At 38.2% G+C, this 24,094-nt stretch overlaps 1 protein-coding gene across 9 annotated transcripts in view; it reads right to left on the reverse strand.

The window, feature by feature from the left end:
• Positions 1-935: 935 nt before the first annotated feature.
• The window catches only part of CCDC171 (coiled-coil domain containing 171), a 363,351-nt gene continuing 340,192 nt past the window's right edge, over positions 936-24,094 (reverse strand). For all 9 annotated transcript variants that reach the window (XM_057549252.1, XM_057549250.1, XM_057549256.1 and 6 more), the window contains one exon: positions 936-3,407. In XM_057549252.1, coding sequence (XP_057405235.1) covers positions 3,186-3,407 — 222 coding nt within the window. In that variant the 3' untranslated portion in view covers positions 936-3,185. The remainder of the gene's footprint in view (positions 3,408-24,094) is intronic.

Genomic DNA, 24,094 nt, shown 5'->3' on the forward strand with positions numbered 1-24,094 from the left:
TCTCTGCATTTGCATTATGTCTGCCTAAAATGTTTATGTTAAAAATGCTGGCAAAGCCTCGATAAGTATGACTTAGGTGTCAAAACAATAACTTTAAGAATCCCTCTGGGGCTTCCCTGGTGGCGCAGTGGTTAAGAATCTGCCTGCCAATGCAGGGGACACAGGTTCGAGCCCTGGTCTGGGAAGATCCCACATGCCGCGGAGCAACTAAGCCCCTGCGCCACAACTACTGAGCCTGCACTCTAGGCCCGTGCACCTAAAACCCGTGCTCCGCAACAAGAGAAGCCACTGCAATGAGAAACCCGAACACTGCAACAAAGAGTAGCCCCCGCTCGCTGCAACTAGAGAAAGCCCACGTGCAGCAACGAAGACCCAACACAGCCAAAAATAATAAATAAATAAAATAAATTAAAAAAAAAAAAGAATCCCTTTGATAGTGATGGATAATACAAGTATTTTTCTAGATCACAAAAGGTAGGAAAATCTACATACTAAGGTGTAAAGTAAAACTTCCTTTCCCCTCCAAAAATATTTGAAGTTGTTCTCCGGAGAAGTCTACTTTATACATCATTCTTAAGGAAGTAAAGAAGCTGATAGAGCAACCGTCCTTGTCAACACAACACAGATCTCAAATATGCAGCCACTGGTCACTGAGGAGCTCGGAAGCAGTCTAGAGTTTCTCAGATCTCCATAGGATGTGTCATTAAATCTTCTCCTCCTGCTGGGTCTGACTTCTGGGGAAAAAAGCATACGGTATAAAAATTACTATATTTGGTAGTGAGTACTAATGATCACTCAAAAGGCTCATCCTTCAGTCTCTATGGCCTTTAGCATCTAGTTGGTTATAAACGTGACGTGCTTTGATTTGATTTAATAATCTTTTTGAATTTATAGTTCAGAATTTATTGTATAAAATTTATCTGTAAAATCAGATACTCCCATATATGGAGAGACATATACATTTATTTCTGGTGTTATCCCATCAACAGATTGTAAAATTAAGGCAAGAAGACCAAGGTCTGTCCAAGGCAAAGTTTACAAAGGTGCTCCTTCCCCTTAAATTACTAGGATCTGAAAACAGATTTAACACAAACATAACACACACAAACCAGACATATAAGTGATGTAAAGTAACACTGTTTTTCTGCAGTGTGAGAAGTGGAAGCTCAATGATGTCACATGAACTAAAAAACTGTATTTGATTTCTATATGGGTAATATCTTAATCACTATATGGATCGGCAGAGGAAAGCATTTTGAAATGTGCAGGAATTATTCTATGATCCATATAAAAACAATAGCATTTTCTGTGTTACAATAAATTTTCAAGTTGAATTTCATACATGTCATATTATATTACAGGGCATATTCTTTAATATTCAAAACACAGAATGGTTAATAAAAAGAACTCCAAGGAAAGAAGTAGAGAAATTTGGTTAAAGATTAATTTCACTTCACAGAAACAGCTTTCTAAAGATTTATATAAAGCCTATTATACTGTCCCAGTACTATGAGAAATAGTATTGTGCTGCACAGTATGACAGTAATAGTGCTGTGTTATCTCAGATGGTATAAGTTACTTGGTTGATTTGGCTAATACACAGACAGTACACCAATTTTATTTACCAAGTCCAATAAAAAAAAATCCTTAGAAGTTGGGTATATTTGAATCAAATGTCACTGTAAAGTTAAGACAATACAGATTCCATAATATATACTGTTATTCTCTAATGCATCCATAATGAAGAACTCAAAAATGAAAAGTAATACAAAATATGGATTTTGTATTAAAATTCTTTGTCAAGAAGCACCATTCACATCAGAAGTTAATATCACTGGGGAGTTAAATGATTAAGACAAAAACAAATACAAATTACAAATATCCTTTTGTTCTTCACTTACCATGATGCAAACTGCAAGGATTTAACCTTTAAGGGTTAAAGAGTTTAATCAATGTCAATGTCTGATCTTCTGAAGGCAATAAAGAACAGTCTGCCTAGCGATACCCAACAGAACATCACTTTGTCAAGCCACAAAGCACCCAAAAGCTTGTCAAGTAAGTTACCAGAAACCTCTTTGTGGTTAGAACTCAGCTCCTTCCTGCTTGACCTATTATTTGATATTTGACCACTTGGTTGCAAGACACTTGCTCTTTCTAGCTGAAATGTCACTGGGGCATCTTGTCAGCTCCCCGACATCTCGGCCTGACATACAATTTTACTTTTGTGTGCTACAAGGCAGAAAATGCAGGGCAATGGCCTTGTTTTAAATTCTGTCAGCATCAAAGATGGGCGTCACTCTTGGGTCCTACCAACAACACAAACAAAAAAGGAGTCTATTTTGAAGGTCAAAACAGCCATTACCTTGAAGTTTTTCAGCTTATACAAAATATATTACCTGCTGTACTGGTGTGGGAACTGTCCTTAAAAAGTGCCTAAACACACCACAGACATCTTCCCAGCACAACTGCTCTACTTTCTTATCAAATGCAGGCTTGATAAAAGGATGAGTTTTCAGTGCCTGCAGGGACCAGATTCAGCAGTTAACTTAACTTGTTCAAATGGGCAAGTGGTATCATGTAGCTTTACAAGGAGCAACCTGACCTTCTCACATTGACCAGGAGTGACATTATTGTGCAGGAGGAGAAGCAGTCACATCATTTCTGTTTTGCACAACCTGCTTAAAGTTTGCAACTAAATGCTTGTCTTCAGTTGAGCTGACAAGAGAGAAGAGGGGGCTCAGTGAACCATGGCAGGGCTGCCATGAAATGACAGGAATCATTGGCATACATTTCAAATAGCTCTCTCAATCCTATTAAAGTATTGCAGTCCTGCTTTAAAATAGACAAGTATGAAACAACTTTGATAGATAGAGACTAAAATGGCTTATTGATTTTTTTTTTAAGTCTGAAGGAAATTATCCAAAATGTGTCATTCTTTAACATTTAAAAATATGTTACATAAAAATGAGCAACTGTGATAATAAATAAAACTTAGAGGGAAAAAAAAGTTGGTTATTTCATTATTCAAGGAGACATAGATACCTGCACACATCAAGGTATCACACAATTTTTAAAAACCCACAGCCACTTGTGCTGAAACAAAATTCAACTGATAAGAAAATCCCCCTTCAAAACAATTTTAATTGTACTGTTAACTCTTCCTGCATCCTTTTTATTTCATAAAGTCATAATCCAATCTGAGCTGGTCTCTCGGCAGTAGCAGACATCATCACTGGAGAGGAGTGAGATGACGACAGGGGCACAGGATTTATAAGTGTCTCCTTTAAGAAAGTGTAAGCTGTGTCAGGTTCAGCTTTCAATGGCAAAATATCCCCAACATCAATTGTGTCAGCAGGAAGAGCAGCTCTTGAAGGAATGGAGAGATTTGAATGGTCTCGTGATCCTGTCTATGATATAAAAAAGAAAAGAATAATAAACATAGAATTGAAAACTCTTAAACAGACTCTGAAACCATAAACAGAGAAGTGGACTAAGAATCACTGTAATATGGAATGGGGTGGAAACTGCCACTTAAATAATCTATATGATAATACATAAATATGAAATTATTTTCCAAATTGTGATTGAACCTCATTTGTTCTATATCATAAACTTGTCAGGACATCAGGTGTTTGCCTAGACACTAAAACTTGGTATAAAACTTTTATCAAGTTACTGAATCAAAGGGTCAGTGCAATCAGGCATTTTTACCTCTGCTTCCATCCGCTGGCAAATTACAGAAACCAATGCTAATAATGTTTTCTCATTATGCTATATAATATATGCTATATAATTGGGAGATTAAACTGCTTAGAAAATGAACTATGGATATTTATGTTTTTTAAGTTATCAGCCTGACTTATTTAATTGAACAACATAGCACAAAGAAAAACAAGTTAATCCTAGTGCCCTATAGAAAACAGCACACCAACGTATAAAATGCCAGTGAGATGAACTTTTTGTCTTTACCTTTAATAATACTGCCACCACCCTGTTTTAATAAAGACTGTTTCTGTTACAAGTATTTGGAAATCATATATCAAAATATGGGAGTGCAACATGAAAACAATTTGTCACATATTTTAAAACATTACAGTTACCCAGAAACTACTGGAAATCAAACTTAAGAAACCCACACACTCATTAAGTACTTAAAAACAGAATATTTTGTTGAAGCTATAATTTAAGCCTTAAGTAGTACCAGTAAACAGTAGTTAACCTTTAACATAAATGAAGTTTTACCAGTAAAGCAGATAGGTGTTATATTATGGCTTTTATAGATAGTAGGAAAATAGTAATCAATTGTATATCAGAGTTTTCCACATTCCCAGCAAATAAATGTTGCTGAGATAAGTCTAGTCATAAGTGTCTCCACTAAAAACCACTTTTTATACTGCAGAGTTTTTTTAAAAAACACACAAACATCTTTTTGGTAGATTCTCATGGTTTTGACAACAAAATAGCGTGAACTCTAAGGATCTGCTTTATTATGTCATGTTACACAAAACCGTTTCTACATGTGAAAACAAGAAGGAAGCTATCTCTGGCTTTAGGAACGTATTAGAAATTCAACTGTTGTATGTGTTACCATTTTTGTGGATTTTTTTAAAACTGCAACTGGAGAAAAATCAATGGCTGCATCTAACACCTAGTTCAGCAATTTTCTTTGATCTCCGTTCTTTTGATTTCTTGATACTCCACTGCAAGCCTACAGCTGACGGAAATCATCTCTTGTTCTGCTGGAAGTCAAAAAAAAAAAAAACTCACCTAAAATGACCACTTGAATGGCTTTATGAAGGAGAGGATTTAGCTTATCCTTGCAGAAGGAAAAGAACTCCTGAGGTCTTGTGTTGACCCTGATTAGAAGCACCGATGAGGTTTCACTTGCAGAACCTTAATGCTGGGCCTAAGCCTATCAGTTCAGAACCAGAACAGAGGCATCTCATTACATCAGAGGCTCGAGGTATATAGATTCCTGCACTTTTCCTGCTGCTAGAACCATCTTTGGTGATTTTTTTTTAGACGCGAATCTGAATTGACAGTGTTATTACTTGATTGATTTTGCTGCTGTAAAGACTACAATGCCATCTACTAACTGATTCTGCCAGACTTAGGGGCGAGAGGAATGATGGAAGAGCAGGAGATAAAAATCATACTATTTATTATGATAAAAAATATTGTCAGGCAGCCTTCAAAATTTTGTTGTTACATCTTTATAAATACTTCAAGTTCTGGTCTAAAAAAACTATATATGAAAAGAGAGGAGTGTGCAGAATCAGACCAGGGAAGGTCACCTATTCTCTGAGAGTATTTTCTTCTTGATGCTTTAGACTAGAGAAAGGCAACTGTGCCAAACTGACCAGCCATGCCTGTTTTGCAGTGTTAGATAGATGGATATATATTTTACTCAAATCTATATTCTGTACTTGAAGTTTCCTTTTCTTTTCTTATGAGTCCATCAGCCTAACTCGTTACACATCCTTCAGGGAAGGTCTCTAACTGCCCATCTCCCCTTAATATATTCAGTGGATCTTGGAACTCTACAAAGGGGCCCCTCTTTTGCCTTTTCTGATCTTACTCTTTCAAATGTCTATTTTCCACCATGTTGTCTGAAAGCATTTTTTTTAATCTAATATAACATTTTTGACCAAATAACCTTGAAATGGGGTATTATTTCTCTAGTATTTCAAGTCAGAGTCTCACTTTTTGCATACTGTCTTCTGACCTTATGTCCTAAACATGGGAAATAACCTTAAAAAAGAGATTTCTTTCAAGACTTGCACCCCTCAAAAGATAGGCCTTCCATCAAGTAAACAGACTTACTTTTGTGTAAATGAAAACAATTATTTTTCTGTTACTGAGGTCATTTGCTACACTTCATACACTGCTAGAAAACAATCTTTTTCATGAAATAGGATAAAATTTGATTTTAAGTCACTTAATAGCTTAAAAACAAACCAGCAAGAATTCTGGTGAAATCTTGATTTGAAAATAGGATGTTAAAATAACAAGTAAACATGAACTATTTTTCTTGTTACAAATAATATTCAGAAATACATCATAACACTTTTAATATAACACAGAGAGTAAAAGAGAATTAAATAACTTTTTATCAGAGACCATTAAAAGTTAATATTCAGGGCTTCCCTGGTGGCACAGTGGTTAAGAATCCGCCTGCCAACGCAGGGGACACGGGTTGAAGCCCTGGTTCAGGAAGATCCCACATGCCACGGAGCAACTAAGCCCGTGCGCCGCAACTACTGAGCCTGTGCTCCAGAGCCTGCAAGCTACAACTACTGAAGCCCGCGCACCTAGAGCCCGTGCTCTGCAACGAGAAGCCACTGCAATGAGAAGCCCACGCACCGCAACGAAGAGTAGCCCCCGCTAGCCGCAACTAGAGAAAGCCCTCGCGCAGCAACGAAGACCCAACACAGCCAAAAATAAATAAATAAAATAAATAAATTTATTTTTAAAAAAGTGAATATTCACCATCTGATGTTATATGTTAAATCTGTGGTCATTTAAGCTACTTTTTAAACTGCTGAGGTGTTCTGGTAGTCTCTCATGTAAATCCAAATTTAAGCAATTTTTACAAAAGAAGTCAGTTACCTTAAATAAAAGCTAGGTGTCATGTGAATCTTTATGGAGGCACTTTTATTTACTCAATAAGCTGTAAATGATTCTATTTGAACTGTTATAGTCCATCAGCTAAATATATATTCACAATACAAAATGTGTCTACTAAATTTCTGCATTTTAGAAATCTTATGAAATACAGTAATTAGACATGTCCATTAACCATTTTTCAAGACTTTAATATCTTCATTTTCTAAGGGTGTTTTTTTCAACAACAAAAATAAATAAAGCATTAGTGTAATAATAATATAATGACTCAATAAACTATCTATAAATCAAAGCCACTTTGCAGACCAAGGCTTCTGAAACAATGACACTAAGCCATTTGTCTCCTGTGTAGCATTTATGATCAAGTTAAGTCTTCTAGAATCTAGTATTATAAAAAATGAGGAGTGATGTGATTTAGTAAGCCTGAATAGTATTGCAAGGAGATTATGCCAGTCACATAGTATGATGGAAAGAGTATTAGACTAGAGATCAGAAGACTATATTTTTCCCTCCCAGTTCTGCTGTAATCTAGCTGGGTCATTTAGGCAAGTGAATTAGTCTTCCTAGTTCTCACTTCCCTTGCCTATAAAATGAGGAGCTAGACTCTTTCCAGCTCTGAAGTTCTACAGGTCCACCATGATTCCAACCCGTGATGACATATGATATAAGGTTAACACCTAACTTTTGTGAATAATGTAACCCAGAAATCAGAGTTCCCAAATATAATTCTTAAGATTTTGAGGGGATATGGATGGGCCGTTCTTAAGGGGAAGGAATACATACTGCACATGGTTCTTAAAAATAGCCAAAGAGATGACAAAATTAGCCACAGTTTAGATGATGTGGCTATATGCAATTAAATTCTGATACATTTTTCATTACTTCGACCTCCATGATGATGTTTTAAGCCCTGTAAATTATTGACTGATTTTAAGTAGAGTGTGCAGCTCTACATAAACTGATGAAGGAATCAAAGTACCCACAAGAGGGCCTTACAATGAGGCCCCCTCGTCATTTCTACTTTAGCTCCTAATATGTTCTTACCACTAGAGTCTTAGTACTCAGAACACAGAATACTTCAAGTTAGTTAACCAAATTTTACCTGTTTTCCAGTTCTGCTGTGCTGGCCTCACAGGGTGCTGCAGTTTATGCAGACAAACCGAGTTGACAAAAATTACATATACAGTCTTCTCTTGAGGAATGATCAGTTATGTACCTGAGATATGTCTGTCTGTCTATCTATCTATCTCTCCATCCATCCACACACACATGTACATGTACCTGATAAATATATCTACACACATATACTTGCTAATATGCATATATATGTGTGTATATATATATATACATATACATATATACACCTGCTACCACATCATTAAATATTTATTCCTTGTAGTTATCAATTCTAACTTTTAGTTACCGATACCAAAGCTGTAGAAATATTTTATGCATTCCTCTCTCCATAAGTTATTAAATCTTAGTACAGACCAGTTTGGCTCTTTAGCTCAGTGACAACAAGATAGGCTAGCTGGGGATATGTGAGTCAGTCAGCAGAGCAGTGTAAAGGAGTCTCCAGATAGAAGAAAACAACCTGAGAGGTCTGGGTACCTAGAGATCAAGAAGGAAGGGCAATATGGAGGCAGAAACAAATCAGAAAAGAGAGGTAGAAGACATTAATTATCAACTTGATTCACACCACAACAATTTAGTCCTCAAGCAGACATTCAGCATTGGTTCAAGAGCCAAAGCTCTTAAGACAGACTGGTTCAGTTTCAGCCTCAACAACATAGTTAATGCGGTAGATTAATTGGATTATGGCTTTGATTCTTCAGGCTTCCTTACAGGCATGCCCTTTGCCATGTGACACTGCAGCTGTGTGCAGCCTGGTTCACAAGCCCTTTACTTCCTTGTCCAGCCTCATCTAGCATTTCCTCACTTGTACTCTGTAATCTGGTTACATGGAACTTGTGAGTCAGGAAATATGATGTTCCATAGTTCACACCTGCCTCCGGTCTGTCCACTGTCTGGGATACACTTCTACCCTATGTGGGGTAAATGCCTTCTCCACCTTTCAGACTCTGTCAAGGTTCCCCTCCTTGTAAGGCCTTTCCAGATCCTTGCCCCACCCTTGCCCAACTACAGTTGGCTGCTATATTCAATCACATGTTGGCATTCCTTCATGAATATTTATTTTTCTATTTTCACTTATTTGTATACTTTTATCCCCCCAGAAAACAAGAGCACCTAGTGTAATGTAATCATGATTTTGTATTGCTAGCACTTAGCAGAGTATCTGGAAATAAGATTTCTAACTGATGAATGAATGAACAAACCACTCATGTTATTACTTCATGGTTTTGGTTTGATATTTGGTTATTTCATGTATATGCACATTATGTCGCAATTAAAAGTAGCACAGTATAGTGGAAAGAATATGGGCTTTGAAACTGAAGAGGCCTCGGGTTCCAAACTTCAGTTTGCCATGTATTCACTATGTGATCTTAGACATGTTACTTAACCTGTGTGAGCCTGCATCCTATCCATAACATAAGAAGAATCATCCCTCATGGAGTTGTTATAAGAATTAAATGAAATAATACACACAAAAACGCATAACATACAGTAGCTCCCCTTCACCTCTCTTTCTACTCTTCTCAAGTGATAATAAATTCCAAGTTTTTAATTATAGCTAACGTGTGTGAACATATATGTCAGGCACTGTGCTAGGTTTAGCTTTATAGGCATTATCTCAATTCTCAAAGCCACTCAATGAGAAGGTACTACTATTACCCCATTTCACAGCCGAAGAACTAGGGCTCACAAGAGTGGGAAAAAACTACTGCACGTTGCACAGACGCTTGGTCAGTGATGAAAAGGGACATGATTCTTGATCCATGATTCTTCTCCCCTTATGCTTGGCCACTACCTTATCATGCCACCCAAAGAAGACGTGGCCTCAGGCTTATTTATATCCAGAGCTGCTTCATAAAGACAGTAAGGGCTCAACAAATCTCTGTGAAACTGGAAAATAAAAGCACATACATTGTACTAGAGATTAAAAGTAGATGTTTATATTTTTGGTAATATATTTTCTCATAGTCCATTTGCATGTCCATGGTACTGGAGTAAATAAATAGATTTTATGACGTTTACATAAAATAAAAGTTCTAGCCCTTTCACCAAAGAAGCTTATGTGTTGTTATATTCAGAGATAAAACTCAGCGCTGAAGTTTTAAATTACACTAGAACATTTAAGCTTTAATTTTAAATTACTTTAAAGGTGTCTTATGCCTGACAAGATAACAATTCCCATTTTCTTCTCTTAGATGTTTAGATTTCCTGACATGATTGAGGTTGGAAAAAAGAGTCAAAGAATTTTCCCAGATGGCTTTTGTTCTTTCTTTTCCTACTTTCCTTCACACACCCGTGCTCCCAGTCTGCTCCTTTCCTGACAATTCTGGTATACCTGACGGTAGAGAATGCAAGAAATGGCCAGAAAATGCAAAAGAGACCATTTTTCCCCTGTATCTTAAGAATGTATCTTTTCAAACAAACACAGAGAGAATTTGAAACGTAAATATATCCATATACTCAAGTATATAAAAAAGGGACAAAATTGAATAAATAAAAACTTAAGCACACTATACAGAAAAATGCCATTGCAAAACTGAAATGACAAGCTGATAAAAATATACGCAACACACATGATAGTCATAGAGTGACTTTCTTAATTTACAAAAGGCTCATGCAAATCAAGAAAAAGAAGAACCTAATTAGAAAATAGGCTCGGGACAGTGTATTTATTAACACTGGGTTCAGCTGTAACAGAAAACTCAAAATGTTGGTGGCTTTAATAAGATAGAAGTTTATTTCTCTCTGGTATGGCTATATGAAGCTACCAGGAATCCAGACTGCTTCTATCTTGGGCTCCACAGCCTCAGTATGTAGCTTCCACCTCAGGGTCCAAAATGGTTGCTCAAGTTCCAGCCATTATATCTGCATTCTACCCAGAAGAAAGAAGGATGGAGTAAAGGAGGAAGTATCACTTACATGTGAAAACACTTCCTAAAATCAGAGTATTTTTGTTTACACCCCATTGGCCAGAACTTAGTCATATGGCTAACTTAGTTCAGGGGAGTCTGAAATATGTAGCTTTTTCCCCCCTGAATGGCCTGGGTAATAGTCAGAGGTTCTGTTACAAAGAAAAGAGAAAAGAGATCAGGAAGCCACTGACAGCCTCCACCTCAGATATATATTGGCTGTTTGGTGGAGGACGCAGAAATACAATAACCAATAAACATATGAAAAAGAGCTGAACCTCATTCATAATTAAAGAAATGCAACACAAAACATGACAACGAAAGCTTACTTTTCACCTATCAGATAGCCAAAAATTTAGATGTCTGATGATACCCATTGCTAAGAGAGGGAAACAGGCAACTTCCTACCACGTAGGCAGGGCTGTACGCTGGTGCAACCTTTCAGGAAGACAAAACTTAAATTGTACCTGCCTTTGATCCAGCAATTCTACTGCTAGGCATTTTTTCTATGGCTACACTCACAAAAGCTCACCAAGATGAGCATACAGATGTATTCATTGAAGCATTTTTTTAGAAAAACATTTTATAAATGAAACTAAAGGGTCCATCAACTGAGTGCTATTTAAGTGAAGTATGATACAACCAGATCATATAACAATTTTCAAAACTGATGTAAATATCTAAGTAGTGATGTAGAAATATGTCCAAGTGAAAAAAGAAGGTTCAAGACAGAGTGTGTGTGTGTGTGTAAAGAGAAAGAACCCATTTGCATTAAAAAAAAATAAGTATAGGGAATTCCCTGGCAGTCCAGTGGTTAGGACGCCACGCTTCCACTGCAGGGGGCCTGGGTTCGATCCCTGATCTGGAACTAAGATCCCATAAACTGTGTGGAGTGACCAAAAAAAAAAAAAAAAAAAAAAGGTATAAACACATACATGCATACACATATCTTTTTTTCTTTCTGGAAAGGGAATCACAAGAAAACTGTTAATTATTTTTAGAAAAAGGGAATAAATTCGAGCGTGCATTATGAAAAAAAAAAGCTTTGAAAGGCCAAAATTTTCTTTCCATGTTTTTTATCTTTAAAACTACTGAATCATGAACAAAGGCTATGAACTGGCAGTTCAAAGAGGTCAAAATACAGCTGATTAACAAATAAATGGGAAAAACGGTAACCGTCAATAGTAATCAAAACTGTAAAGGAAAATGAGATGTTTATTGCCAATCAAAATTCGATTTAAAAGATTATGATACTAAATTTTAGTGAAGGCATTATAAAACAGGCATTCATAAATTGCTAGTGATTGTATAAATTGATAGAACCATTTGGACTATAACTTGGCAACTGTCTTGAAATAGTTAATACCATTTGACCCAACAATTCCATTTATGATTAGTTTACTAATATTAATAACATACAAAAATTGGAAATAATCCCATATTCAACAACAGAATTACATTTAAGTAAGCTATAGCCACTTGATGGAGTATTATATGGCTGTAAAATTTATCGCTATAAACGGTTGGATAACATGGACAAATCCTTAAGCTTGACCAGGGGTCAGAAGCCTTTTTCTGTAAAGGATCAGATAAATATTTTATGCTTTGCAAGCCATATGCTCTCTGTTGCAAGTACTAAACTCTGCTGTTGTAAGCCCCAAAGCAACTATAGACAATATATGTAAATGAGTTAGTCTGACCATGTTCCAATAAAAGTGCATTTATGAACGCTGAAATTTGAATTTAACATATTTTTCACATCATGAGATATTAATCTTCTTTTGATTCATTTTTCAAACATTTAAAAATGTAAAAACCATTCTTAGTTCGCAGGCTATACAAAAACAGGTGGCAAGTAGATTTGGTCCACAGGCTGTGCTTTGCCCACCCCTGAGCAAGACTATATGAGTGAAGAGGAGACGTGCAAAATTACATATGATACTTTTGTGAGGTACTGACATTGTAGGAATTTTTTTCCCTAAACTTCTGTATTTTCCAATTATCTACAACAAGCATGCCTTACTTTCGTAACTAAAAACCCTTCATTAAAAAAAGACTAATTTTGTATATACTGAAACCCATATTTTAGTATAGTTAGGACTCAACTGTGTGGTCAAAATGAAATGTAATTGGTTTGTTAAAGGTCTCAGAGGGGAGGTTTTGAACCAAGTGTTTTGCAAGTTTTGAAAATTGGATTTTAATTTAGCTGAGAACACTTTGTTATTTCAACATTTTCAGTTATCTAACTCATATCCACAATCTGACATTAAGTCTACACATACACAAATAATTTTATGAAATAACGTGTACCTCTACTCTGCACAAACGCAGCTCTTTATGTAGAGTGGCTACTTAAAACTTGTGTGCCTTCATTTTACTCCAAATAGCACTTCCAGCTGCCAAACTACAACTTCTGTGGTCAGAATGTACACATGTCACCCTCTCTCTGGGAACTATTAGGCAAAAGTTTGCTGACCACTTTTTCATTACTGAAGAATTTCCTCTTAAAGTTATAAGCCCTTTTTATCCAATGTCAAAAATCAGTAATAATCTGGAAGCTGTAAACTCAGACCTTTTAGCAGCATGTTTTTCTCTGAGTGGAATTACTGACATGCACTCAGGTAAAGGGGGCAGAAGGAAGGAAAAATCATCTAAAATTTAAAGGTGTTTGAAAGACGATTTTCATAAATCTTACTAACACTGTATCTGTCAGTCACATATTTCAACAAAATTAGCAATAAATTCACATTTTAAAAGTTGAAACCCATTTTTTCCATGCCCCTCCTTTCCACTGCTGGTTTAAACCACGTTCCCTCATTACTCCACTGTATCACACCTCGAATCCCCAGCAATTCTTCACGAGATGTTGCAAACAGTCTTGATTCCCCCACTGACCACCCGAGGGATCAGTCCTATATTCTCCAGGGCTGTTGACCCTCTGACCAGGGCCACAGCTGGGCCTTTCTGGAAGGACTGGTTATATTCAGTTGAAAGAATGTGGCCTCTCTATTTCTCAGTGAGAGAGGGGCACTTCAGAAGTAAGACAAATCATGTGATCTGGAGTTCACATGTGTGGAATGCCTTCAAATCACAACAAGCGCTGGGAAGTATGTTCCAAAACAAACCACTTAGCTGGCAATGACATTTCCTTTACATGATAGACAGGAATGCTACTTCTGATAGAACCAGGCCATTTCCAGCAGTCTCAAACCAAACCTGTCTCTAGCGAGAACATCTTATTGAACTGTGAGAATAATGCAGCAACCACAAAATTCCAAAATAATATAGCTATAGGTTACATCTCAAGAATCTGCTCCCTACATGACCAATTCCATATGATAGACTTTCCCCATGGTTGCATAAGGCATAAAGCATACCTAAACCCACACTCACCATTAGTATCCTAAATTAGCTCTATTCATTAATTCTTTTAATAGATATCTATTAAAAGAATAAAATCAAAGCATTAACTACAAGTGCCTATAATGTGTCAGACACTGTTCTTGGTACTGGGACAGCAGTGAATTACACACCAAAAAATTCTCTGCCCTTAGAGAGTTCACCCTATCCTTAACTACCTGTGTCCTGAGCCAGTTCTCCTTAAATTATAATTTTCTCAATGCTCTAAAACCACACAACTGCTGTTTTCCTAGTGTTACGTTTTGATGCACAATGGCACTGAGAGTTTGCCAGACGCATTGTTCCATGGACACAAATAAGGTCCCAGTAATGAGTCATATTTCCCTGGTTCTTCCCTGACCTGCTTACACATGACCTCAACCTCCCCATCAAGAGTTGCTGGGTGCCTGCAATCCCTCCATCAGGCTCTGCCTCCAACGTATTAGAGGGGCTCACAGTGCCATATGGGTGACATCTCTACACAGCACTGGCCCTACACCCACCCTTCCCTCTCTGTCATCTGAAAACTGTGGCAACTCTGACTGGAACCCAGTGTCTCGCGCTGTCTGTCATAAAACATTTCTTTCAGCTTCCACCTGTAGGCATCTCTTTCCAGATGCCAGTCCCTAGGCCTGCACGGAGGAGAAGCACTAGGCCGTTCACTCCACTTCCCATCGCCGCCTCTGGGTACCTGCCCACAAACCCTCTGCTAGCCCTTCAACTGTCACCAAAGCCCTCGCTCACATTAACTCCCGAAGAGCCTGCACACCACTTTTTCACAAGGGCCTTGACTTTGAAACGCAGCTCAGGTTCAGGGTAGGGTAGCCACAAGACGATGATTTTGACACAGGTTTCAAAGCTCTTTACTAAAATTTTTCGTCAGTTATTTAAGTGCCTTGTCACTTTCTCTAGCCTATAAAGGCACTTTTAATTTTTGCAAACAAGTCATCCCTTCAGGCTTATCTCTATATCCTACTTCATGTCTGCATTATTGTATACATGCTTATTATTTGAGAATATTCAAAGTTGCTCTTGAAGACGAGAAAAAATAGGATAGATGTTAACTCATAATAAGTGTTAAGCACAGAGAATGAATCAGCCGGTAGTGTCAGACAGAGGCAGAATCCACACGATAGGAATAGATTGTAAATTAGTACCCTGTAGGACAGACTACTTACAGATAGAAAGGGAAGGAAAGAGGGAGAGATGGGTCACCTCTAGGCTAATGTCATCCTCAAACTGCCCCCAGGACTACAGATAAAACCCAAAGCTGTCCAGCTACCTAAGTGGCAAGCTACAGCGATCGGCCAGGAGTATTTGTCAAGGCAAGTATGGATAAGTGGTCCCCGGCACCTTCGGTCACCCAATCCCCCTTTCTCAAACCTCCACCCTGGTCCTCATAACCTCACAAAGAATGGAGAAGGCTAATGTAGCCGAGAGAGAGGTCATATGAACACCGTAAAAGCAAGGCATCAAGGAGTATGGTCCGTCTCCCTGCTGGCTCCCTACCGTCCACTTCTCACTGTGTGTTTTATCGACAGATTGAAACCATGTGATCTGAGGATCCTAATTTCGTCTGTGAGACCTCCTCTTCTGTGACCTCTGGGATAAGCTGCTTGGTAGAGTACTCAGTGGCTACCATTACATTAAGGCAATTTCTCATAAGACACCTTTGCCCCCCAGTACTAATCAAAACACTGATCCTGAAGAAAGTCCTGCCTTCTCCTATCTCAGAGACTTTGTTTCACGCTGCTTTTTCTATTTAAAAGGAGACTTCTTCCTCAGGCTTTGACAGTTTTCAGGTATCACCTTGCCCTCAAACTTCCCCTGCCTTCTAACCCCCCACATCTGGGTTACGTGCCCCTTCTTTGCATTATCGAAACATCCCACGCATACTGCTTTTATAATAGCACAGCGTCACAATCTGCTGTTTGCTTAACTTGTGGTGTTCAATACACTAGCCACTGGCCACATGTAATTGTTTAATTTTAAATTAATTAAAGTTTAATTTAATGTAAAATTAAAAATTAGAGTTCCTCAGTCACACTAGCTGCCCTCCATGTGCTCAAAAGCCATGTCTCCACCATCACAGTAAGTCCTAATGGTCAGTGCTGCCTTGGAGTGTCCCTTCCTTGGAGGCACAGGCTAGTTTGTTTGTTGGTTGGTTTGTGTATCATCAGTGGCTTGACTAGTGACCGGCACATCGCAGGCACGCCGTACATTTGCGTACTGTTCACCGAATGGACTGCTTCTAATCCACATTCCACAGAAAGCCAACAGGAGGGCATGTTTTGATATAAAACTTTCCTCTCTCTGAAAAATATTTTTACTTCACAAAGTTTAATTTTTATTTTTTTAAAAAAATTATTTATTTATTTATGGCTGCGTTGGGTCTTCGTTTCTGTGCGAGGGCTTTCTCCAGTTGCGGCAAGCGGGGGGCCACTCTTCATCGTGGTGCGTGGGCCTCTCACTATCGCGGCCTCTCTTGTTGCGGAGCACAGGCTCCAGACGCGCAGGCTCAGTAATTGTGGCTCACGGGCCCAGTTGCTCCGCGGCATGTGGGATCCTCCCAGACCAGGGCCCGAACCCGTGTCCCCCGCATTGGCAGGCAGATTCTCAACCACTGCACCACCAGGGAAGCCCTAATTTTCATTCTTTAATTCTAACTTTCTCTGATTTCTCCTTTCTAAAGTGTCCAAAGTTTCAGAAGGAACCTCACTGTTCCTTTCTGTGTTTATCTTTCCCAGCTTTCTGATGAGTGTCATTACAGCATTTCACCTTAGGCCGCTCTGAAAATGAAGGAAAGAAGCCTGGGACAAAAAGACAAGAGGACAGTTACCTTGGCAAGTGTCCATTCACAAGACACCCAGGCCAGAATCCTAGCTCTCTTGAGCTAGGTTTTCTATATCAGAGAAAAATGCATTGCTTATCCGCTTGCTTTAATTTTCAATTTTTATACTCTCTTGAGAAAAAGATTCTATTATCAGCTAACTTTGGAGGCAATCTAATTGTTTGATGTAAACCTTCAAAGTTTCCTTTGAGTTGAATGTCTATCTGCTTGGGCAGAAAAGGGGAAAAGAGGGAATTTACATTCACTTTGCTAAACATTAGCATCTTTTGTTCAATCATTTGAATGCAGGACAGTTCCAGGAAACAGCTTAGAGAACAAGACTTGACACATACTGTGGAAAATCTTTTAAGGTGCTTGGATTCAATGAGGGAGAAAGTGAGACAGAACCATATTTCAGCTCCCTAACTGTGCTCCAGTCTGCAGGAACTTTGTGACAGGTCTCTGTCTCTCAGCTACACTTGACTGGCTCTTGCTGACATTCAGCTGTCAGACAGCAACCCTCTACCAGGCCCCTAACATGCTCCACAGCTTCACCCAATTAGCTCGCTTTCACTTGACACGGCAGCAAAAAGCTTCATAATAGGTGGTCAAGGTGCACAGTGTCTGCCTGCCCTCGCACTGCTCACATACAGCAAGATGTTTAACTACTTCCTCCTTGCTCGTGAGCTCAGAACTAGGATGACTACAGTTTAGTCATTCCATCTATTGAATTGGACGGGAATCTAGGAAATATTACAGTGATGCACTAAGCTGCTCAAAAACAGACCTCTAGATGACTAAAGTTAAATTTCAAATCAGTTCCTTAGGCTCTTTTGAGAGGAAGATATGATTTGTAGGTTATCAAAACTTAATATCGACTAGCAATCAATTTACGGTTGTTTTTACACTATATCACAAAAAATAGGATTGTATAAAGATGACCTGGAATAGAAAAAGCATTTGACCAAGTAAGAGCAGAAAGGTCTAGGCACAATTCAGGAGTATGGAATTTAGCCTTTGCTCATAAAAATATACTTTTTTGACAAACTCAACAATTTTTCTATAAATTTTTGTCATGCTACTTAGCCTTTCAGATGAAATACATTGTACTTGAAAATATGTTTGGCTAAGAAATAAAAACTCTTATACTTATTTTGAAAAATGATCTGAATAATTTACACATTTTCTCTCATCTCCCAATACATTCAGACATAAGCATATAATCAGTTTTCACTTATTTGCACGCTGGAGATCTGAAAATTATTTTTTTAATGTTACGTAAAGAAAAAGAAAAGTAATATAAATTGTACTGCCTTTGGTTTCCTGCATTTATTAAGCCATGATATGAACAGGCCACCAAAAAAGTCACTTTATGATAGGACCCTTCATTATTGACATCCAAATGCAGATTCTTGTAGCTATTACCAAGATAGAGTTACAATTTCAATTCCAAGTACCTTATCAGTAATCAAAGCTGAAAATCTAATTAAAGGAATGGGAATTCTAGCCTCCAGCACCATGAACTAATGCTAGTAGAGATTCACCACTACTTTACACCAGGCAAAGTAGAGTTTAAGTATACTTTGCCATCCTATATGAGTCTGAGATGACTCTCGAAGCTTTTGGAGTCAAGTCTGTAAGTAGCAGTGTTTCTGTGACATGCCTTCAAACTGAAGGAAATCTTTCTCTACATAAAATGCTTACTTGTTGTTTTGAACACTGCTCACTTCTTACCAGAAGCTCAAGGCAGGGATAGATCCTAACTGAATTGCTGGGCAATTAGGAAACCACCCAGCATCCATTTTATTCATTAAGTCCTGTCAATGTTTCCATCTATATCTGGCCACAGCCTAATCCTTCTCCATCTCCACTGTTACTACCCTCACACAGGTGATTCTCACTTCTCACTTGGACTTCTTTATTATGACTTATCACAATTCATTACAAGTATTCACGTATATGTCTGTCTTCTCACAAAAACCTTCAGATCTCTGACAGAAGGTCTCTTATCTCATCCTATTAAGGGTGTAATATAATACAAAGCTTAAGAGTGAGGACTCTGGGTTCACACTGCCTAGGTTCGAATCTTGGACTCTACACTGGTAGTTTCTTCCTCTGAAAGGAGGAGATAATAACCCACCTTAGATAGGACAATTAGGATTAAATTAGTAATATACATAAAGTGCTCAGCACAGTGGCTGGCACATAGTAAAAGCATTCAATAAATACTGCTTGTTGTTGTTATTATTCTTGCTATAACATCCTTAGAACCTGGCAAAGTACATAGCACATAGCAGGTAATAAATGCATGGTAAAGGGATAATTAGGTATTCTTTTTGATTATTGTTTCATTTCAGGATGATGTAAAGAATAAAAATTGTTCATGAACAATATAGTGATCCTCTCGGCCTGAACCAAGATGGCGGAGTAGAAGGACGTGCTCTCACTCCCTCTTGTGAGAACACCAGAATCACAACTAGCTGCTGGACAATCATGAACAGGAAGACACTGGAACTCACCAAAAAAGATACCCCACATCCAAAGACAAAGGAGAAGCCACAATGAGACGGTAGGAGGGGTGCAATCACAGCAAAATCAAATCCCATAACTGCTGGGTGGGTGACTCACAGACTGGAGAACACTTATACCACAGAAGTCCACCCACTGTAGTGAAGGTTGTGAGCCCCACGTCAGGCTTCCCAACCTGGGGGTCCGGCAACGCAAGGAGGAATTCCAAGAGAATCAGACTTTGAAGGCAAGTGGGATTTGATTGCAAGACTTTGACAGGACTGGGGGAAACACAGACTCCAATCTTGGAGGACACACACAAAGTAGTGGGCACATCAGGACCCAGGGGAAGGAGCAGTAACCACAGGAGAGATTGAACCAGACCTACCTGCTAGTGTTGGAGGGTCTCCTGCAGAGGCGGGGGGTGGCTGCGTGGCTGTGGCTCACCGTGGGGACAAGGACACTGGCAGCATAAGTTCTGGGAAGTACTCCTTGGCGTGAGCCCTCCCAGAGTCTGCCATTAGCCTCACCAAAGAGCCCAGGTAGGCTCCAGTGTTGGGTTGCCTCAGGCGAAACAACCAACAGGGAGGGAACCCAGCCCCACCCATCAGCAGTCAAGCAGATTAAAGTTTTACTAAGCTGTGCCCACCAGAGCAACAGTCAGCTCTACCCACCACCAGTCCCTCCCATCAGGAAACTTGCACAAGCCTCTTAGATAGCCTCATCCACCAGAGGGCAGACAGCAGAAGCAAGAACTGCAATCCTGAAACCTGTGAAACAAAAATGACATTCACAGAAAGATGAACAAGATGAAAAGGCAGAGGACTATGTACCAGATGAAGGAACAATATAAAAGCCCAGAAAAACAACTAAATGAAGTGGAGATAGGCAACCTTCCAGAAAAAGAATTCAGAATAATGATAGTGAAGATGATCCAGGACCTTGGAATAAGAATGGAGGCAAAGATCGAGAAGATGCAAGAAATGTTTAACAAGGACTAGAAGAATTAAAGAACAAACAGAGATGAACAGTACAATAACTGAAATGAAAACTACACTAGAAGGAATCAATAGCAGAATAACTGAGGCAGAAGAACGGATAAGTGACCTGGAAGACAGAATGGTGGAATTCACTGCTGTGGAACAGACTAAAGAAAAAAGAATGAAAAGAAAGGAAGAAAGCCTAAGAGACCTCTGGGACAACATTAAACGCAACAACATTCGCATTATAGGGGTCCCAGAAGGAGAAGAGAGAGAGAAAGGACCAGAGAAAATATCTGAAGAGATTATAGTCAAAAACTTCCCTAACATGGGAAAGGAAATAGCCACCCAAGTCCAGGAAGCGCAGAGAGTCCCATACAGGATAAACCCAAGGAGAAACACACCGAGACACGTAGTAATCAAATTGGCAAAAATTAGAGACAAAGAAAAATTATTGAAAGCAGCAAGGGAAAAATGACAAATAACATACAAGGGAACTCCCATAAGGTTAACAGCTGATTTCTCAGCAGAAACTCTACAAGCCAGAAGGGAGTGGCATGATATACTTAAAGTGATGAAAGGGAAGAACCTACAACCAAGATTACTCTACCCGGCAAGGATCTCATTCAGATTCAATGGAGAAATCAAAAGCTTTACAGACAAGCAAAAGCTAAGAGAATTCAGCACCACCAAACCAGCTCTTCAACAAATGCTAAAGGAACTTCTCTAAGTGGAAAACACAAGAGAAGAAAAGGACCAACAAAAACAAACCCAAAACAATTAAGAAAATGGTCATAGGAACATACATATCGATAATTACCTTAAACGTGAATGGATTAAATGCTCCAACCAAAAGACACAGGCTTGCTGAATGGATACAAAAACAAGACCCATATATATGTTGTCTACAAGAGACCCACTTCAGACCTAGGGACACATACAGACTGAAAGTGAGGGGATGGAAAAAGATATTCCATGCAAATGGAAATCAAAAGGAAGCTGGAGTAGCAATACTCATATCAGATACAATAGACTTTAAAATAAAGAATGTTACAAGACACAAGGAAGGACACTACATAATGATCAAGGGATCAATCCAAGAAGAAGATATAACAATTATAAATATATATGCACTCCACATAGGAGCACCTCAATACATAAGGCAACTGCTAACAGCTCTAAAAGAGGAAATCGACAGTAACACAATAATCGTGGGGGACTTTAACATCCCACTTACACCAATGGACAGATCAACGAAAACGAAAATAAATAAGGAAACAGAAGCTTTAAATGACACAATAGACCAGATAGATTTAATTGATATTTATAGGACATTCCATCCAAAAACAGCAGATTACACTTTCTTCTCAAGTGCGCACGGAACATTCTCCAGGATAGATCACATCTTGGGTCACAAATCAAGCCTCAGTAAATTTAAGAAAACTGAAATCATATCAAGCATCTTTTCTGACTACAACGCTATGAGATTAGAAATCAATTACAGGGAAATAAACGTAAAAAACACAAATACATGGAGGCTAAACAATACGTTACTAAATAACCAAGAGATCACTGAAGAAATCAAAGAGGAAACCAAAAAATACCTAGAGACAAATGACAATGAAAATACGACGATCCAAAACCTATGGGATGCAGCAAAAGCAGTTCTAAGAGGGAAGTTTATACCTATACAAGCCTACCTCAAGAAACAAGAAAAATCTCAAGTAAACAATCTAACCTTACACCTAAAGGAACTAGAGAAAGAAGAACAAACAAAACTCAAAGTTAGCAGAAGGAAAGAAATCATAAACATCAGAGCAGAAATAAATGAAATAGAAACAAAGAAAACAATAGCAAAGATCAATAAAACTAAAAGCTGGTTCTTTGAGAAGATAAACAAAATTGATAAACCATTGGCCAGACTCAACAAGAAAAAGAGGGAGAGGACTCAAACCAATAAAATCAGAAATGAAAAAGGAGAAGTAACAACAGACAGCACAGAAATACAAAGCATCCTAAGAGACTACTACAAGCAACTCTATGCCATTAAAATGGACAACCTGGAAGAAATGGACAAATTCTTAGAAAGGTATAACCTTCCAAAACTGAACCACGAAGAAATAGAAAATATGAACAGACCAATCACAAGTAATGAAATTGAAACTGTGATTAAAAATCTTCCAACAAACAAAAGTCCAGGACCAGATGGCTTCACAGGTGAATTCTATCAAACATTTAGAGAAGAGCTAACACCCATCCTTCTCAAACTCTTCCAAAAACCTGCAGAGGAAGGAACACTCCCAAACACATTCTATGAGGCCACCATCACCCTGAAACCAAAACCAGACAAAGATACTACAAAAAAGGAAAATTATAGACCAATATCACTGATGAATATAGATGCAAAAATCCTCAACAAAATACTAGCAAACAGAATCCAACAACACATTAAAAGGATCATACACCATGATCTAGTGGGATTTATCCCAGGGATGCAAGGATTCTTCAATATACGCAAATTAATCAATGTGATACACCATATTAACAAATTGAAGAATAAAAACCATATGATCATCTCAATAGATGCAGAAAAAGCTTTTAACAAAATTCAACACCCATTTATGATAAAAACTCTCTGGAAAGTGGGCATAGAGGGAATCTACCTCAACATAATAAAGGCCATATACAACAAACCCACAGCAAACATCATTCTCAATGGTGAAAAACTGAAAGCATTTCCTCTAAGATCAGGAATGAGACAGGATGTCCACTCTCACCACTCTTATTCAACATAGGTTTGGAAGTCCTAGCCACAGCAATCAGAGAAGAAAAAGAAATAAAAGGAATACAAATTGGAAAAGAAGAAGTAAAGCTGTCACTGTTTGCAGATGACATGATACTATATATAGAGAATCCTAAAGATGTCACCAGAAAACTACTATAGCTAATCAATGAATTTGGTAAAGTTGCAGGATACAAAATTAATGCACAGAAATCTCTTGCATTCTTATACACTAATGATGAAAAATCTGAAAGAGAAATTAAGGAAACACTCTCATTTACCATTGCAACAAAAAGAATAAAATACCTAGGCATAAACCTACCTAGGGAGACAAAAGACCTGTATGCAGAAAACTATAAGACACTGATGAAAGAAATTAAAGATGATACCAACAGATGGAGAGATATACCATGTTCTTGGATTGAAAGAATCAATATTGTGAAAATGACTATACTACCCAAAGAAATCTACAGATTCAATGCAATCCCTATCAAATTACCAATGGCATTTTTTATGGAACTAGAACTAAAAATCTTAAAATTTGTATGGAGACACAAAATATCCCGAATAGCCAAAGCAGTCTTGAGGGAAAAAAAAGGAGCTGGAGGAATCAGACTCCCTGACTTCAGACTATACTACAAAGCTATAGTAATCAAGACAATATGGTACTGGCACAAAAACAGAAACACAGGTCAATGGAACAAGATAGAAAGCCCAGAGATAAACCCACGCACCTATGGTCAACTAATCTATGACAAAGGAGGCAAGGATATACAATGGAGAAAAGACAGTCTCTTCAATAAGTGGTGCTGGGAAAACTGGACAGCTACATGTAAAAGAATGAAATTAGGACACTCCCTAACACCATACACAAAAATAAACTCAAAATGGATTAGAGACCTAAATGTAAGACCGGACACTATAAAAC

The sequence above is a fragment of the Balaenoptera acutorostrata genome, chromosome 6, assembly GCF_949987535.1.
Source record: "Balaenoptera acutorostrata chromosome 6, mBalAcu1.1, whole genome shotgun sequence".
In the NCBI taxonomy this organism is placed as follows: Eukaryota; Metazoa; Chordata; class Mammalia; order Artiodactyla; family Balaenopteridae; genus Balaenoptera; species Balaenoptera acutorostrata.